General features: G+C 42.7%; 1 protein-coding gene across 9 annotated transcripts in view; it reads right to left on the reverse strand.

Annotated features, from left to right (window-relative positions):
• The window catches only part of LOC128693596 (uncharacterized protein C05D11.1-like), a gene marked incomplete at its 3' end in the record, with an annotated part of 686,932 nt that overhangs the window by 196,491 nt on the left and 470,099 nt on the right, over positions 1–20,342 (reverse strand). For all 9 annotated transcript variants that reach the window (XM_070087698.1, XM_070087675.1, XM_070087712.1 and 6 more), the window contains 1 exon segment: positions 6,277–7,355. In XM_070087698.1, coding sequence (XP_069943799.1) covers positions 6,277–6,319 — 43 coding nt within the window.

Genomic DNA, 20,342 nt, shown 5'->3' on the forward strand with positions numbered 1-20,342 from the left:
TGGCGTGTGTGAGGCTACGAGTGCTCATCACTGGCGTGTGTGAGGCTACGAGTGCTCATCACTGGTGTGTGTGAGGCTACGAGTGCTCATCACTGGCGTGTGTGAGGCTACGAGTGCTCATCACTGGCGTGTGTGAGGCTACGAGTGCTCATCACTGGTGTGTGTGAGGCTACGAGTGCTCATCACTGGTGTGTGTGAGGCTACGAGTGCTCATCACTGGCGTGTGTGAGGCTACGAGTGCTCATCACTGGCGTGTGTGAGGCTACGAGTGCTCATCACTGGCGTGTGTGAGGCTACGAGTGCTCATCACTGGCGTGTGTGAGGCTACGAGTGCTCATCACTGGCGTGTGTGAGGCTACGAGTGCTCATCACAGCCGTGTGAGAGGCTACGAGTGCTCATCACGAGTGCTCATCACTGGCGTGTGTGAGGCTACGAGTGCTCATCACTGGCGTGTGTGAGGCTACGAGTGCTCATCACTGGCGTGTGTGAGGCTACGAGTGCTCATCACTGGCGTGTGTGAGGCTACGAGTGCTCATCACTGCCACCACAACTGCTCTATATTTGTGTGTGTGCTTACCTGTATGTACTTACTTATGTGTGCTTGCAGGGGTTGAGGCTCAGCTCCTGGTCCTGCTTGTTTGCTTGGTCGCTACTAGGTCCATTCTCTCTTGGCTTCGTGTGTGTACTCACCTATTTGTACTCACCTATTTGTAGTTGCAGGGGTCGAGTCATAGCTCCTGGCCCCGCCTCTTCACTGATTGCTACTAGGTCCTCTCTCTCCCTGCCCCATGAGCTTTATCATACCTCGCCTTAAAACTATGTATGGTTCCCGCCTCCACTACGTCACTTTCTAGGCTATTCCACGGCTTGACTACTCAATGACTGAAGAAATACTTCCTAACATCCCTTTGATTCATCTGAGTCTTCAACTTCCAATTGTGACCTCTTGTGTCTGTGTCCCATCTCTGGAACATCCCGTCTTTCTCCACCTCGTCTATTCCGCGCAGTATTTTATATGTCGTTATCATGTCTCCCCTGACCCTCCTGGCCTCCAGTGTCATCAGGCCGATTTCCCTCAACCTTTCTTCGTAGGACAATCCCCGTAGCTCTGGCACTAGTCTTGTTGCAAACCTTTGCACTTTCTCTAATTTCTTGACGTGCTTGACTAGGTGTGGATTCCAAACTGGTGCTGCATACTCCAGTATGGGCCTGACGTAAATGGTATACAGAGTCTTGAACGACTCCTTACTGAGGTATCGGAACGCTATCCGTAGGTTTGCCAGGCGCCCGTATGCTGCAGCAGTTATCTGATTGATGTGCGCCTCAGGAGATATGCTCGGTGTTATACTCACCCCCAGATCTTTTTCCTTGAGTGAGGTTTGCAGACTTTGGCCATCTAAACTATATTGTGTCTGCGGTCTTCTTTGCCCTTCCCCAATCTTCATGAGTTTGCATTTGGCGGGGTTAAACTCAAGGAGCCAGTTGCTGGACCAGGCTTGTAGCCTGTCCAGGTCTCTTTGTAGTCCTGCCTGATCCTCATCCGATTTGATTCTTCTCATTAACTTCACATCGTCCGCAAACAAGGACACTTCTGAGTCTATCCCTTCCGTTATGTCATTCACATATACCAAGAACAGCACAGGTCCTAGGACTGACCCCTGTGGAACCCCGCTTGTCACAGGCGCCCACTTTGACACCTCGTCACGTACCATGACTCGTTGTTGCCTCCCTATAAGGTATTCTCTTATCCATTGCAGTGCTTTTCCTGTTATGTGTGCCTGATCCTCTAGCTTTTGCAGTAACCTCTTGTAAGGAACTGTGTCGAAGGCCTTCTTGCAGTCCAAAAAAATGCAGTCGATCCACCCCTCTCTCTCTTGTCTTACTTCTGTCAACTTGTCATAAAACTCTAATAGGTTTGACACAGGATTTTCCTTCCCTGAAACCATGCTGGTTGTCAATTATACACTTGTTTCTTTCCAGGTGCTCCACCACTCTCCTCCTGATGATCTTCTCCATGACCTTGCATACTATACACGTTAGTGATACAGGTCTGTAGTTTAGTGCCTCATGTCTGTCTCCCTTTTTAAAAATTGGGACTACATTTGCCATCTTCCATACCTCGGGGAGTTGCCCAGTTTCAAATGATGTGTTGAAGATCTTTGTTAATGGTACACACAATGTCTCTGCTCCCTCTTTAAGGACTCACGGAGAGATGTTGTCTGGACCCACCGCCTTTGATGTGTGTGTGTGTGTGTGTGTGTGTGTGTGTGTGTGTGTGTGTGTGTGTGTGTGTGTGTGTGTGTGTGTGTGTGTGTGTGTGTGTGTGTGTGTGTGTGTATGTATATATATATATATATAAATATATATATATATATATATATATATATATATATATATATATATATATATATATATATATATATATATATATATATATATATATATATATATATATATATATATTTTAACAAGTCGGCCGTCTCCCACCGAGGCAGGGTGGCCCAAAAAAGAAAGAAAATGCCCAAAAAGAAAATACTTTCATCATTCAACACTTTCACCACACTCACACATTATCACTGCTTTTGCAGAGGTGCTCAGAATACATATATATATATATATATATATATATATATATATATATATATATATATATATATATATATATATATATATATATATGCAAAACAACCACTGTGCAAGAGTAGTGAAATTCCAAGCTCTTTCGTGACTACTCACATTGTCGAGGAACTCATAGTTCCTTGACAATGTGAGTAGTCACGAAAGCGCTTGGAATTTCACTACTCTTGCACAGTGGTTGTTTTGCATATTTTAAAATCACCTGTTTACTGTGATCTTATTTGATATATATATATATATATATATATATATATATATATATATATATATATATATATATATATATATATATATATATATATATATTATTTTTTTTTTTATTTTTATTATCACACCGGCCGATTCCCACCAAGGCAGGGTGGCCCGAAAAAGAAAAACTTTCACCATCATTCACTCCATCACTGTCTTGCCAGAAGGGTGCTTTACACTACAGTTTTTAAACTGCAACATTAACACCCCTCCTTCAGAGTGCAGGCACTGTACTTCCCATCTCCAGGACTCAAGTCCGGCCTGCCGGTTTCCCTGAATCCCTTCATAAATGTTACTTTGCTCACACTCCAACAGCACGTCAAGTATTAAAAACCATTTGTCTCCATTCACTCCTATCAAACACGCTCACGCATGCCTGCTGGAAGTCCAAGCCCCTCGCACACAAAACCTCCTTTACCCCCTCCCTCCAACCCTTCCTAGGCCGACCCCTACCCCGCCTTCCTTCCACTACAGACTGATACACTCTTGAAGTCATTCTGTTTCGCTCCATTCTCTCTACATGTCCGAACCACCTCAACAACCCTTCCTCAGCCCTCTGGACAACAGTTTTGGTAATCCCGCACCTCCTCCTAACTTCCAAACTACGAATTCTCTGCATTATATTCACACCACACATTGCCCTCAGACATGACATCTCCACTGCCTCCAGCCTTCTCCTCGCTGCAACATTCATCACCCACGCTTCACACCCATATAAGAGCGTTGGTAAAACTATACTCTCATACATTCCCCTCTTTGCCTCCAAGGACAAAGTTCTTTGTCTCCACAGAACTCATTTAAAATTAGGTTCTTTCTAAAATTTTCTCTTATATGTTGAGATATATATTTTTTTCATTTTTGTTAATTTAAAAATTAATAATTTTATACCAAAAGAATCTTAGAAAACTTTCCTAACCTTATTATAACTAGCGTAATGCAATTGAGCCTAATCCAACTAAATATATTTTAGATAAGTTTACAATAATTTAATAATAAACAAACACAATAAAATATATTTTTTCGTTATGTTCAGAATTATTTTTGCTAAATTATTGCATACACAAATTTTCGCTTGCCTTATTCGGCAAGAAGAGCATTGTTATATATATCAACAACCTGCCTGAGGACAATGCAGTGGCAAAATTAGACTTCAAGAATGCATTTAATCTCCTGAAAAGAGACGTGGTGTTAGCAGCGGCACAAAAACATTTCCCTGGTCTCTTCCCCTTTGTTTCAGCTGGATATAGCAAGGAATCAATGTTCCTGTTTGGAGAGCATGAAATCACATCATCAGAGGGTCCAGGAAGGGGATCCTCTCCCACCATTTCTCTTCTGTATAGCTGTTAGGGAAATCACAGTCAGACTGACCAGTGAGCTAAACATCTGGTTCCTGGATGATGGCACAATAGCAGGTACAAAGGAGTCTCTCCTTGATGATCTTACACAGGTGATGACACGGGGACAGGAAATAGGTCTCATCCTGAATCCATCCAAATGTGAAATCATCTCAGTCAGTCAACAAGTGATAAATGCAGTGAGATCCAAACTACCAGAAGCATCAGCCATTGTCCCGACAAATAGCGTCTTGCTTGGAGAACCTCTGGGAAGCGATGCCATTGACACAATCCTCAGGAAGAAATTGGAAGAGTTAAGGAGAATGGAACAACGAATAGGCAATCTTGACACCCACGATGCCTTGTACCTTCTCACAAAGTGCATGATTCTGCCCAGGTTGATATATTTCCTAAGATGTGCACCTTGATATGATAACACTATACGGCACGAATATGACAGTATCCTGAGGCAGATTTTTACGAAAGTACTTAACCTTACTCTAGAAGACGGGCAGTGGAACCAAGCTACACTTCCAGTCAGACTAGGAGGCATTGGTGTCCGCAAGTCATCACAGATTGCGCTACCTGCTTTTATGTCCTCATATATTGCATCCAGAGGGCTTGTACCAGAAATTCTCCCTGAACCTCTTAGGGACAAGATTGGAGTCCAGGACCAAAAGTTCATTGACGGAGCCATGTTCTGGGATAATCTAACGGGCTTTGAAACCAGACCTGCTCCCCCCAACAACTACAAACAGTCGCACTGGGATGGCCCGATAGTGAAGAAAATAGCCTCAACAATGATTCATAGTGTGTCAGGGAAGGATAGAGCCCGCCTCCTGGCGGTGAGAGCTCCTAATGCAGGGAACTTTCTGTTGGCTGTTCCCAACTCCAGATTCGGCACACGGCTCGACCCACAGACCATCCACATTGGTGTTGCCCTTCGACTTGCCTCCCCTATTCTCGCCGAAAACATTTGTATTTGTGGCAGTGAAGCAGCAGACAGATTCGGGCACCATGGTATTGTGTGCGGTAAATCCGAAGGAAAATTTGCAAGACATGAGGAGGTTAATAACATTATCAAAAGGAGCCTCACAACAGCCGGATGCCCAGCAGTAGGGGAGCCACCCCAACTATGCAGATCTGATGGCAGCCAGAAGCGTCCAGATGGTATCATGCTTCAAGCCTGGACAGACGGTAAGCAGGTGGCGTGGGACTACACATGTGCATCTACCTTGGATGATACCTATCTCCAATACACCAGGGAGGAAGGAGGGGCAGCCGCCAGCTCCAGTGAGTCCCAAAAGTCTAGAAAATATGGAGAACTTGCCCATCATTATATGTTTGTTCCCATAGGCTCAGAGACCCTTGGCTCATGGGGAAAGAGTGCATCTAAGTTCCTTAACGAGCTAGACAAAAGACTCATCAGGGTAACTAGAGATCCCAGGGCAGCTAGTTTTCTGTTCCAGCGACTCAGCGCTGCTGTTCAGAGGGGTAATGCCTGCTGTATTTTGGTCACTCGCCGCAGTTCTGAAGAGCTGGATGACATTGTCGCATTATAATCAGTGACAAACATGTAACAATATGTACTAGACATGTATCTCTCACATCTCATGTACTGTATTTGCCATCTTTATATCAACAATGTATCTCTTAAACCTTTTTGAACCATATTATGTAATAAAATATACCTATTGGTAAAAAAGAATGAAAAGATGGGGTGGTAGGGGAAGTGGAATATTTAAACGGCTTCAGGAAGAAATCCAAATATTCTTCCTTGAAGCCTTTTATCCGCTTCTCCGAGGCTGTGGGTCCCACAATTTACACCAAAGGTATGTATGTATGTATATATATATATATATATATATATATATATATATATATATATATATATATATATATATATATATAAAATTTTAATAGTTTTAACGGGTATATAAGAGATTTTTAGTTGTTTATTAAAGTTAGTGAGTGGAGTGGTGCAGGTTGACCAGCTGGTACCCGCTGACTTACCTACACCACTGAGGTTAATTACTACACGTGATGCTAACTCACCTGTAGCAGCAACAGCCAGCTGCATCAGCAGTCGTAGAAACATGTTTAGTCGTTGTGTCGTAGTTTGCGTCTCTAGGGTGACGTCACAATACTCGAGGCGTCAGCCCTGTCGTAGTGTCGTGATTGGTTCGTTGAGAGTGACGTCACAGCGTTTCTGACGTCACAGGCTGATATGCTGTACTGTGATTCGATGTCTGAGTGACGTCACAATTTTTATGAAGTCACGGGATGTTGAACTGTGCTGTGATTCGTTTTCTGAGTGATGTCACAATGCTTCTGACATCACAGGCTGATTTCCTTCGCTATGATTGGCTCCAGAAGAATTGTTGTGGATGTCTCCATCCACGGAGAAGACAGAGAAAATAAACAGTGTCAGTCAGGTCTTGATGACAGGTAGATTGTTAGTGGTAGATTGTTAGTGGTAGATTGTTAGTGGTAGATTGTTAGTGGTAGATTGTTATAAGTGGTAGATTGTTAGTGGTAGATTGTTAGTGGTAGATTGTTATAAGTGGTAGATTGTTAGTGGTAGATTGTTAGTGGTAGATTGTTATAAGTGGTAGATTGTTAGTGGTAGATTGTTAGTGGTAGATTGTTATAAGTGGTAGATTGTTAGTGGTAGATTGTTAGTGGTAGATTGTTATAAGTGGTAGATTGTTAGTGGTAGATTGTTATAAGTGGTAGATTGTTAGTGGTAGATTGTTATTAGTGGTAGATTGTTAGTGGTAGATTGTTATAAGTGGTAGATTGTTAGTGGTAGATTGTTGGTGGTAGATTGTTATCAGTGGTAGACCGATAGATTGTTATGAGTGGTAGACAGGTAGACTGTTATATGAGTGGTAGACGGGTAGACTGTTATGAGTGGTAGACTGATAGATTATGAGTGAAAGGCTGATAGATTGCTATGAGCGGTAGACTGATAGATTGTTATGAGTGATCAGACTGTTAACTGGTGTGCCGCAGCAGTGGGGAAGTTGAGCTCTGGCTCCTGGAGTGCCGTCACGCCTGGGGGACACACTAGCGTTTGTACAGAGACTTGCGTCACAGACTTGCGTCACAGGCTTGCGTCACACGCAACTTCTCTGTTGTAAAGAAATAGAGAACAAAAAAAATTAAATGCTTTGCTTAAGCTGTGAATTTCTCAAAATAAAACTGAAGATAAAAAACACACTATTAAATTACATTATAAGAACATAAGAACATAAGAACGAAGGAACACTGCAGAAGGCCTACTGGCCCATGCGAGGCAGGTCCAAGTCTCCTACCGGCTTAAGCCAATGCACCCAACCTAGTCAGGTCAGGTCACATTGACTTAAGGGAGGAACACGGCAACCGACCTGGTAGCACAAGCTATCAGGTCTAACTCACACCCACCCACATCTACTCATGTATTTATCCAACCTATTTTTAAAGCTACACAACGTTCTGGCCTCTATAACGGTACTTGGGAGTTTGTTCCACTCATCCACAACTCTATTACCAAACCAGTACTTTCCTATATCCTTCCTGAATCTGAATTTTTCCAGCTTAAAACCATTGCTGCGAGTCCTGTCTAGGCTAGATATTTTCAGCACACTATTTACATCCCCTTTATTTATTCCTGTCTTCCATTTATACACCTCAATCATATCCCCCCTAATTCTACGTCTTTCTAGAGAGTGAAGATTCAGGGCCCTTAGTCTATCCTCATAGGGAAGGTTTCTGATACATGGGATCAACTTTGTCATCCTCCTTTGTACATTTTCCAGAGAATTTATATCCATTCTGTAATACGGTGACCAAAACTGTGCAGCATAATCTAAATGAGGCCTAACCAAGGATGTATAGAGTTGAAGAACAACCTGAGGACTCCTATTATTTATGCTTCTTGATATAAAGCCAAGGATTCTATTAGCTTTATTGCGAACACTTATGCACTGTTGTCTTGGTTTCAGATTACTGCTAACCAGAACTCCTAAATCTTTTTCGCAATCCGTAATATTAAGATCTACATTATTTAGTTTACATGTGGCATGGTTATTGTCCTGTCCAACATTTAGAACTTTGCATTTGTCTATATTAAACTGCATCTGCCACTTCTCCGACCACTGCATCAGTCTATTCAAATCTTCCTGGAGTGCTCTAATGTCCTCGTCAGAATGAATTCGACGGCCTATTTTGGTGTCATCGGCAAACTTGCCGATGTCGCTCTTTATGCCCTCATCTATGTCGTTTATGTAGATTGTGAACAGCAGGGGGCCCAACACTGACCCCTGTGGAACACCGCTCGTGACGCTTCCCCACCCTGATTTCTCCCCATTTATGGAAACTCTCTGCTGCCTATTTGTCAACCATGCCTCTATCCAGGAAAAAATTTCTCTTCCTATTCCATGTGCCTTAATTTTCCTCAATAGTCTCTGACTGTTCAACTGCCTCCCAGCATACATAAGGGGGATTACCAACAGACCCCTGGCAGTCTTCAAGCTGGCACTGGACAAGCACCTAAAGTCGGTTCCTGATCAGCCGGGCTGTGGCTCGTACGTTGGTTTGCGTGCAGCCAGCAGTAACAGCCTGGTTGATCAGGCTCTGATCCACCAGGAGGCCTGGTCACAGACCGGGCCGCGGGGGCGTTGACCCCCGGAACTCTCTTCAGGTAAACTCCAGGTAAACTCCAGATGTGGGACCATGTCAAAAGCCTTACTGAAGTCCATGTACACAATATCATATTCATTACCATGATCTACCTCCTCAAATACCTTAGTGAAAAAAGTTAACAAATTGTTAATAATTTGGACCCCTTGTTAATAATTTGGAAGTTTCAGAGGAACTGGGTGCTAGCGACCACAAATCAATTACATTTAGAATTGAATGGAAGTATGATAGTAGGGATAACTCAGTAACAGTCCCAGATTTTCGCTTAGCAGATTACGATGGGCTTAGAGAACACTTATCATCTGTTGACTGGCGTAACGAAGAGAGCTATCAATATGACAGTTTTCTGAACACAATACATGCTGCTCAAAGAACATTTATCCCTTATAAAGAAATTAGATCAAATAGAAATGACCCAAAATGGATGAATAATAGGCTGAAATATCTACTAGGGCATAAGAAAGGAATTTATAGGCGTATCAAAAGAGGTGAGGGTCATCTTATGAATCAGTATATTGACATTAAGAGGGACATTAAAAAGGGGATAAGAAAAGCTAAAAGGGACTATGAAATTAAAGTTGCTAGGGATTCTAAAACTAACCCAAAAAGTTTTTTCCAGGTATATAGAACAAAAGTCAGAGATAAGATAGGTCCCCTTAAAAATAACTATGGGCATCTTACTTACCTGGAGAGAGTTTCGGGGGTCAACGCCCCCGCGGCCCGGTCTGTGACCAGTCCTCCTGGTGGATCAGCGCCTGATCAACCAGGCTGTTGCTGCTGGCTGCACGCAAACCAACGTACGAGCCACAGCCCGGCTGATCAGGAACTGACTTTAGGTGCTTGTCCAGTGCCAGCTTGAAGACTGCCAGGGGTCTGTTGGTAATCCCCCTTATGTGTGCTGGGAGGCAGTTGAACAGTCTCGGGCCCCTGACACTTATTGTATGGTCTCTTAACGTGCTAGTGACACCCCTGCTTTTCATTGGGGGGATGGTGCATCGTCTGCCAAGTCTTTTGCTTTCGTAGTGAGTGATTTTCGTGTGCAAGTTTGGTACTAGTCCCTCTAGGATTTTCCAGGTGTATATAATCATGTATCTCTCCCTCCTGCGTTCCAGGGAATACAGGTTTAGAAACCTCAAGCGCTCCCAGTAATTGAGGTGTTTTATCTCCGTTATGCGCGCCGTGAAAGTTCTCTGTACATTTTCTAGGTCGGCAATTTCACCTGCCTTGAAAGGTGCTGTTAGAGTGCAGCAATATTCCAGCCTAGATAGAACAAGTGACCTGAAGAGTGTCATCATGGGCTTGGCAAAGAGAATGAAATGTGCTCGATTTTAAATAATTATTTTCTCTCGGTTTTTACACAGGAAGACACTAATAATATTCCGGTAATTAATTTTTATAGTGGGCCAGAAGAAGATAAATTATGTAACATCACAGTCACTAGTGAAATGGTTGTGAAGCAGATAGACCGACTGAAGCAAAATAAGTCACCGGGTCCTGATGAGGTTTTTTCAAGGGTTCTAAAGGAATGCAAAATGGAAGTCTGTGAACCATTAACTAATATTTTTAATTTATCTCTTCAAACAGGTGTAGTGTCTGATATGTGGAAGATGGCTAATGTAATTCCTATTTTTAAAACAGGGGACAAGTCGTTACCGTCAAATTACCGCCCAATAAGCCTGACCTCAATTGTAGGCAAATTACTAGAGTCAATTATAGCTCAAATTATAAGAAGCCATCTCGATAAGCATAGCTTGATTAATGATACTCAGCATGGATTCACAAGAGGCCGGTCTTGTCTAACTAATTTATTAACTTTCTTCAGTAAAGCTTTTGAGGCTGTTGACCACGATAAAGAATTTGATATTATTTACTTAGATTTTAGTAAGGCATTTGATAGAGTTCCGCACCAAAGACTGTTGAAGAAAGTACCAGCTCATGGCATTGGGGGAAGAGTGCTCTCGTGGATTGAATCATGGCTCACAGACAGGAAGCAGAGAGTGTCCATAAATGGGGTTAAATCCGAGTGGGGATCAGTAACAAGTGGCGTTCCACAGGGATCAGTCTTGGGCCCGTTGTTGTTTATAATATATATCAATGATCTTGATGAAGGAATTACTAGTGATATGAGCAAATTCGCCGATGACACGAAGATAGGTAGGATAATTGATTCAAACGTAGATGTTAGGGAACTTCAGGAGGATTTAGACAAACTCTACTTTTGGTCAGAAAAGTGGCAGATGCAGTTCAATGTAGATAAATGCAAGGTTCTGAAGCTCGGGAGTATCCATAACCCTAGCACTTACAAGTTAAATAATGTAGAACTTAGCCATACAGATTGCGAAAAGGACTTGGGGGTTATGGTAAACAGCAACCTTAAACCAAGACAGCAATGCCTAAGCGTACGTAATAAGGCAAATAGATTACTGGGATTTATATCAAGAAGTGTAAGCAACAGAAGTCCAGAGGTCATACTGCAGCTTTATACATCATTAGTAAGGCCTCACCTAGATTATGCAGCTCAATTCTGGTCTCCATATTACAGAATGGACATAAATTCGTTAGAAAACATTCAGCGTAGGATGACTAAATTAATACATAGCATTAGAAATCTTCCTTATGAAGAAAGATTGAAGACTCTTAAGTTACATTCACTTGTTAGACGAAGAATGAGGGGAGACCTGATCGAAGTGTATAAGTGGAAGATAGGTATTAATAAAGGGGATATTAACAAGGTCTTGAGGATATCTCTCCAAGAGAGAACCCGCAGTAATGGATTTAAATTAGATAAGTTTAGATTTAGAAAGGACATAGGAAAGTATTGGTTTGGAAATAGGGTAGTTGATGAGTGGAACAGTCTACCTAGTTGGGTTATTGAGGCTAGGACTTTGGGTAGTTTCAAATTTAGGTTGGATAAGTACATGAGTGGGATGGGCTGGATTTGAGAGGGACTTGCACATCGGAGCTTGTTTCTTGGGTGGCATTGAAAATTGGGTTGGTCAAATGTTTGTTAGTGGGATGAATTGTAAAGGACCTGCCTAGTATGGGCCAGCAGGCCTGCTGCAGTGTTCCTCCTTTCTTATGTTCTTATGTTCTTATGTAAGGCAGGAACGCCCCTTTGTAAAACCATGCTGAGATTCGTTGATTAATTTATGCTTTTCAAGGTGGCTACGAACTGCCTCGGCAATTATTGATTCCATAAATTTCCCCACTATGGAGGTTAGGCTTATTGGTCTATAGTTCGAAGCTAAGGACCTGTCACCTGTTTTGAAAATAGGTATCACATTTGCCATTTTCCACTTATCTGGCACCATGCCAGTTTGTAGTGATATGTTGAAAAGATTAGCCAAAGGTGTGCTAAGCTCCTCTTTACATTCCTTTAGAACCCTTGCATACAGTTCATCAGGGCCTGGGGATTTGTTAGGTTTTAATTTATCTATTTGCCTAAGGACCATGTCACTTGTGACCCTAATCGTGCACAGTTTATTATCGTCATGTTCTACATAATTTATCATTACTGGAATATCGCTGGTATCCTCCTGTGTAAAAACTGAGAGGAAGTATGTGTTAAAAATTCTACACATTTCCTTATCACTGTCAGTGAGCTGACCCGAGGAACTTTTGAGTGGGCCTATCTTGTCCCTGATCTTACTTCTGTATACCTGAAAGAATCCTTTTGGGTTAGTCTTCGATTCTCTTGCAACTTTAACCTCATAATCTCTTTTTGCTTTTCTAATTCCCTTTTTTATTTCTCTCTTTAACTGAATATATCGATTTCTTAATTGCCCCTCTCCTCTTTTGATTTGCCTATATATGCCTCTCTTTTGACCAATCAGATATTTTAATCTATTGTTCATCCATTTAGGATCATTTTTGTTTGATCTGATTTCCCTATTTGGAACATAATTTGACTGAGCAGCTAGAACTATGCCCTGGAAAGCATCATATCGGCAACCATCACCACCTACCTGACCCTTAGTCAGGTCATTCCAGTTCAGCCCACCTAAGTAATTTTTCAATCCTATGAAATCAGCCAAGCGGAAGTCAGGGACAGAGACTTGATTGCCATTATCAGGGGAATTCCATGATATATTAAAACTGAGTGATTTGTGATCACTTTCTCCAAGCTCATCATTAACCTCAAGATTATTAATTAGTGTTTTCCTACTGGCAAGAACCAAGTCAAGGAGGTTATTCCCCCTAGTTGGCTCTGTCACAAACTGTTTTAAAAAACAATCCTGAATCCTATCAAGAAAGTCACCTGACTCTAAATTTCCTGTCAAATTGCTCCAGTCAATCTGTCTATAGTTGAAACCTCCCATTACCACAACATTCTCGTATGTACATGCCTTACATTTAGGTATATGTCACATACACTGAGAGAGGTGTATGTCACATACACTGAGAGAGGTGTATGTCACATATACACTGAGAGAGGTATATGTCACATACACTGAGAAAGGTGTATGTCACATATACACTGAGAGAGGTATATGCCACATACACTGAGAGAGGTATATGTCACACATACAATGAGAGAGGTGTATGTCATATATACACTGAGAGAGGTATATGTCACATATACACTGAAAGAGGTATATGTCACATATACACTGAGAGAGGTGTATGTCACATATACACTGAAAGAGGTATATGTCACATATACACTGAGAGAGATATATGTCACATATACACTGAAAGAGGTGTATGTCACATATACACTGAGAGAGGTGTATGTCACATATACACTGAGAGAGGTGTATGTCACATATACACTGAGAGAGGTATATGTCACATACACTGAGAAAGGTGTATGTCACATATACACTGAGAGAGGTATATGCCACATACACTGAGAGAGGTATATGTCACACATACAATGAGAGAGGTGTATGTCATATATACACTGAGAGAGGTATATGTCACATATACACTGAAAGAGGTATATGTCACATATACACTGAGAGAGGTGTATGTCACATATACACTGAAAGAGGTATATGTCACATATACACTGAGAGAGATATATGTCACATATACACTGAAAGAGGTGTATGTCACATATACACTGAGAGAGGTGTATGTCACATATACACTGAGAGAGGTGTATGTCACATATACACTGAGAGAGGTGTATGTCACATATACACTGAGAGAGGTGTAAGTCACATATACACTGAGAGAGGTGTATGTCACATATACACTGAGAGAGGTGTATGTCACATATACACTGAGAGAGGTGTATGTCACATATACACTGAAAGAGGTATATGTCACATATACACTGAGAGAGGTGTATGTCACACATACACTGAGAGAGGTGTATGTCACATATACACTGAGAGAGGTATATGTCACATATACACTGAGAGAGGTGTATGTCACATATACACTGAGAGAGGTGTATGTCACATATACACTGAGAGAGGTGTATGTCACATATACACTGAAAGAGGTATATGTCACATATACACTGAGAGAGTCACATATACACTATATGTCACATATACACAGAGAGATATATGTCACATATACACTGAGAGAGGTATATGTCACATATACACTGAAAGAGGTATATGTCACATATACACTGAAAGAGGTATATGTCACATATACACTGAAAGAGATGTATGTCACATATACACTGAGAGAGGTGTATGTCACATATACACTGAAAGAGGTATATGTCACATATACACTGAAAGAGGTATATGTCACATATACACTGAGAGAGATATATGTCACATATACACTGAGAGAGGTATATGTCACATATACACTGAGAGAGGTGTATGTCACATATACACTGAGAGAGGTGTATGTCACATATACACTGAGAGAGGTGTATGTCACATATACACTGAGAGAGGTATATGTCACATATACACTGAGAGAGATATATGTCACATATACACTGAGAGAGGTGTATGTCACATATACACTGAAAGAGGTATATGTCACATATACACTGAGAGAGATATATGTCACATATACACTGAGAGAGGTATATGTCACATATACACTGAAAGAGGTATATGTCACATATACACTGAAAGAGGTATATGTCACATATACACTGAAAGAGGTATATGTCACATATACACTGAAAGAGGTATATGTCACATATACACTGAAAGAGGTATATGTCACATATACACTGAAAGAGATGTATGTCACATATACACTGAGAGAGGTGTATGTCACATATACACTGAGAGAGGTGTATGTCACATATACACTGAAAGAGGTATATGTCACATATACACTGAGAGAGATATATGTCACAAGCCGCTAACCAGACTGAGAGTCGAAGATCAAAATGAATTTTTTATGAGAGAGCCACAAAATTTGATTAACACAAGCCTATCCGATGTTATCCTGACGCCAAATGACTTCGAACAGGCGATAAATGACATGCCCATGCACTCTGCCCCAGGGCCAGACTCATGGAACTCTGTGTTCATCAAGCACTGCAAGAAGCCCCTATCACGAGCCTTTTCCATCCTATGGAGAGGGAGCATGGACACGGGGGTCGTCCCACAGTTACTAAAAACAACAGACATAGCCCCACTCCACAAAGGGGGCAGTAAAGCAACAGCAAAGAACTACAGACCAATAGCACTAACATCCCATATCATAAAAATCTTTGAAAGGGTCCTAAGAAGCAAGATCACCACTCATCTAGAAACCCATCAGTTACACAACCCAGGGCAACATGGGTTTAGAACAGGTCGCTCCTGTCTGTCTCAACTATTGGACCACTACGACAAGGTCCTAAATGCACTAGAAGACAAAAAGAATGCAGATGTAATATATACAGACTTTGCAAAAGCCTTCGACAAGTGTGACCATGGCGTAATAGCGCACAAAATGCGTGCTAAAGGAATAACAGGAAAAGTCGGTCGTTGGATCTATAATTTCCTCACTAACAGAACACAGAGAGTAGTCGTCAACAGAGTAAAGTCCGAGGCAGCTACGGTGAAAAGCTCTGTTCCACAAGGCACAGTACTCGCTCCCATCTTGTTCCTCATCCTTATATCCGACATAGACAAGGATGTCAGCCACAGCACCGTGTCTTCCTTTGCAGATGACACCCGAATCTGCATGACAGTGTCTTCCATTGCAGACACTGCAAAGCTCCAGGCAGACATCAACCAAATCTTTCAGTGGGCTGCAGAAAACAATATGAAGTTCAACGATGAGAAATTTCAATTACTCAGATATGGTAAACATGAGGAAATTAAATCTTCATCAGAGTACAAAACAAATTCTGGCCACAAAATAGAGCGAAACACCAACGTCAAAGACCTGGGAGTGATCATGTCGGAGGATCTCACCTTCAAGGACCATAACATTGTATCAATCGCATCTGCTAGAAAAATGACAGGATGGATAATGAGAACCTTCAAAACTAGGGAGGCCAAGCCCATGATGACACTCTTCAGGTCACTTGTTCTATCTAGGCTGGAATATTGCTGCACACTAACAGCACCTTTCAAGGCAGGTGAAATTGCCGACCTAGAAAATGTACAGAGAACTTTCACGGCGCGCATAACGGAGATAAAACACCTCAATTATTGGGAGCGCTTGAGGTTCCTAAACCTGTATTCTCTGGAACGCAGGAGGGAGAGATACATGATTATATACACCTGGAAAATCCTAGAGGGACTAGTACCGAACTTGCACACGAAAATCACTCATTACGAAAGCAAAAGACTTGGCAGACGATGCACCATCCCCCCAATGAAAAGCAGGGGTGTCACTAGCACGTTAAGAGACCATACAATAAGTGTCAGGGGCCCGAGACTGTTCAACAGCCTCCCAGCACACATAAGGGGGATTACCAACAGACCCCTGGCAGTCTTCAAGCTGGCACTGGACAAGCACCTAAAGTCAGTTCCGGATCAGCCGGGCTGTGGCTCGTATGTTGGTTTGCGTGCAGCCAGCAGCAACAGCCTGGTTGATCAGGCTCTGATCCACCAGGAGGCCTGGTCTCAGACCGGGCCGCGGGGGCGTTGACCCCCGGAACTCTCTCCAGGTAAACTCCAGGTCTCCAGGTATACACTGAGAGAGGTGTATGTCACATATACACTGAGAGAGCTGCATGTCACATATACACTGAGAGAGGTGTATGTCACATATACACTGAGAGAGCTGCATGTCACATATACACTGAGAGAGGTGTATGTCACATATACACTGAGAGAGCTGCATGTCACATATACACTGAGAGAGATATATGTCACATATACACTGAGAGAGGTATATGTCACATATACACTGAGAGAGGTGTATGTCACATATACACTGAGAGAGATATATGTCACATATACACTGAGAGAGATATATGTCACATATACACTGAGAGAGGTATATGTCACATATACACTGAGAGAGGTGTATGTCACATATACACTGAGAGAGATATATGTCACATATACACTGAGAGAGGTGTATGTCACATATACACTGAGAGAGATATATGTCACATATACACTGAGAGAGGTGTATGTCACATATACACTGAGAGAGATATATGTCACATATACACTGAGAGAGGTATATGTCACATATACACTGAGAGAGGTGTATGTCACATATACACTGAGAGAGCTGCATGTCACATATACACTGAGAGAGATATATGTCACATATACACTGAGAGAGGTATATGTCACATACACTGAGAGAGGTGTATGTCACATATACACTGAGAGAGATATATGTCACATATACACTGAGAGAGATATATGTCACATATACACTGAGAGAGGTGTATGTCACATATACACTGAGAGAGGTATATGTCACATATACACTGAGAGAGATATATGTCACATATACACTGAGAGAGATATATGTCACATATACACTGAGAGAGGTATATGTCACATATACACTGAGAGAGGTGTATGTCACATATACACAGAGAGAGGTGTATGTCACATATACACTGAGAGAGGTATATGTCACATATACACTAAGAGAGATATATGTCACATATACACTGAAAGAGGTATATGTCACATATACACTGAGAGAGATATATGTCACATATACACTGAGAGAGGTGTATGTCACATATACAATGAGAGAGGTGTATGTCACATATACACTGAGAGAGGTGTATGTCACATATACACTGAGAGAGCTGCATGTCACATATACACTGAGAGAGGTGTATGTCACATATACACTGAGAGAGCTGCATGTCACATATACACTGAGAGAGGTGTATGTCACATATACACTGAGAGAGGTGTATGTCACATATACACTGAGAGAGGTGTATGTCACATATACACTGAGAGAGCTGCATGTCACATATACACTGAGAGAGGTGTATGTCACATATACACTGAGAGAGCTGCATGTCACATATACACTGAGAGAGGTGCATGTCACATATACACTGAGAGAGCTGCATGTCACATATACACTGAGAGAGGTGTATGTCACATATACACTGAGAGAGGTGTATGTCACATATACACTGAGAGAGGTATATGTCACATATACACTGAGAGAGGTGTATGTCACATATACACTGAGAGAGGTATATGTCACATATACACTGAGAGAGGTGTATGTCACATATACACTGAGAGAGGTATATGCCACATATACACTGAGAGAGGTATATGTCACATATACACTGAGAGAGGTGTATGTCACATATACACTGAGAGAGATATATGTCACATATACACTGAGAGAGGTATATGTCACATATACACTGAGAGAGGTGTATGTCACATATACACTGAGAGAGGTGTATGTCACATATACAATGAGAGAGGTATATGTCACATATACAGTGAGAGAGGTGTATGTCACATATACACTGAGAGAGGTGTATGTCACATATACACTGAGAGAGGTGTATGTCACATATAAACTGAGAGAGGTATATGTCACATATACAATGAGAGAGGTATATGTCACATATACAGTGAGAGAGGTGTATGTCACATATACACTGAGAGAGGTGTATGTCACATATACACTGAGAGAGGTGTATGTCACATATACACTGAGAGAGGTATATGTCACATATACACTGAGAGAGGTGTATGTCACATATACACTGAGAGAGGTGTATGTCACATATACACTGAGAGAGGTGTATGTCACATATACACTGAGAGAGGTGTATGTCACATATACACTGAGAGAGGTGTATGTCACATATACACTGAGAGAGGTGTATGTCACATATACACTGAGAGAGGTGTATGTCACATATACACTGAGAGAGGTGTATGTCACATATACACTGAGAGGTGTATGTCACATATACACTGAGAGAGGTGTATGTCACACATACAATGAGAGAGGAGTTGAGTGGAAGGCTGCCACAGAGTTGAGTGGAAGGCTGCCACAGAGTTGAGTGGAAGGCTGCCACAGAGTTGAGTGGGAGCTTGCCACAGAGTTGAGTGGAAGGCTGCCACAGAGTTGAGTGGAAGGCTGCCACAGAGTTGAGTGGGAGCTTGCCACAGAGTTGAGTGGGAGGCTGCCACAGAGTTGAGTGGGAGGCTGCTACAGAGTTGAGTGGAAGGCTGCCACAGAGTTGAGTGGGAGCTTGCCACAGAGTTGAGTGGAAGGCTGCCACAGAGTTGAGTGGGAGCTTGCCACAGAGTTGAGTGGAAGGCTGCCACAGAGTTGAGTGGGAGCTTGCCACAGAGTTGAGTGGAAGGCTGCCACAGAGTTGAGTGGGAGCTTGCCACAGAGTTGAGTGGAAGGCTGCCACAGAGTTGAGTGGAAGGCTGCCACAGAGTTGAGTGGGAGCTTGCCACAGAGTTGAGTGGAAGGCTGCCACAGAGTTGAGTGGGAGGCTGCCACAGAGTTGAGTGGGAGCTTGCCACAGAGTTGAGTGGAAGGCTGCCACAGAGTTGAGTGGGAGCTTGCCACAGAGTTGAGTGGAAGGCTGCCACAGAGTTGAGTGGGAGCTTGCCACAGAGTTGAGTGGAAGGCTGCCACAGAGTTGAGTGGGAGCTTGCCACAGAGTTGAGTGGAAGGCTGCCACAGAGTTGAGTGGGAGCTTGCCACAGAGTTGAGTGGAAGGCTGCCACAGAGTTGAGTGGAAGGCTGCCGCAGAGTTGAGTGGGAGGCTGCCACAGAGTTGAGTGGGAGGCTGCCACAGAGTTGAGTGGGAGGCTGCCACAGAGTTGAGTGGAAGGCTGCCAAAGAGTTGAGTGGGAGGCTGCCACAGAGTTGAGTGGGAGGCTGCCACAGAGTTGAGTGGGAGGCTGCCACAGAGTTGAGTGGGAGGCTGCCACAGAGTTGAGTGGGAGGCTGCCACAGAGTTGAGTGGGAGGCTGCCACAGAGTTGAGTGGGAGGCTGCCACAGAGTTGAGTGGGAGGCTGCCACAGAGTTGAGTGGGAGCTTGCCACAGAGTTGAGTGGGAGGCTGCCACAGAGTTGAGTGGGAGCTTGCCACA

This window comes from Cherax quadricarinatus, chromosome 2 (assembly GCF_038502225.1).
Source record: "Cherax quadricarinatus isolate ZL_2023a chromosome 2, ASM3850222v1, whole genome shotgun sequence".
Classification (NCBI taxonomy): domain Eukaryota; kingdom Metazoa; phylum Arthropoda; class Malacostraca; order Decapoda; family Parastacidae; genus Cherax; species Cherax quadricarinatus.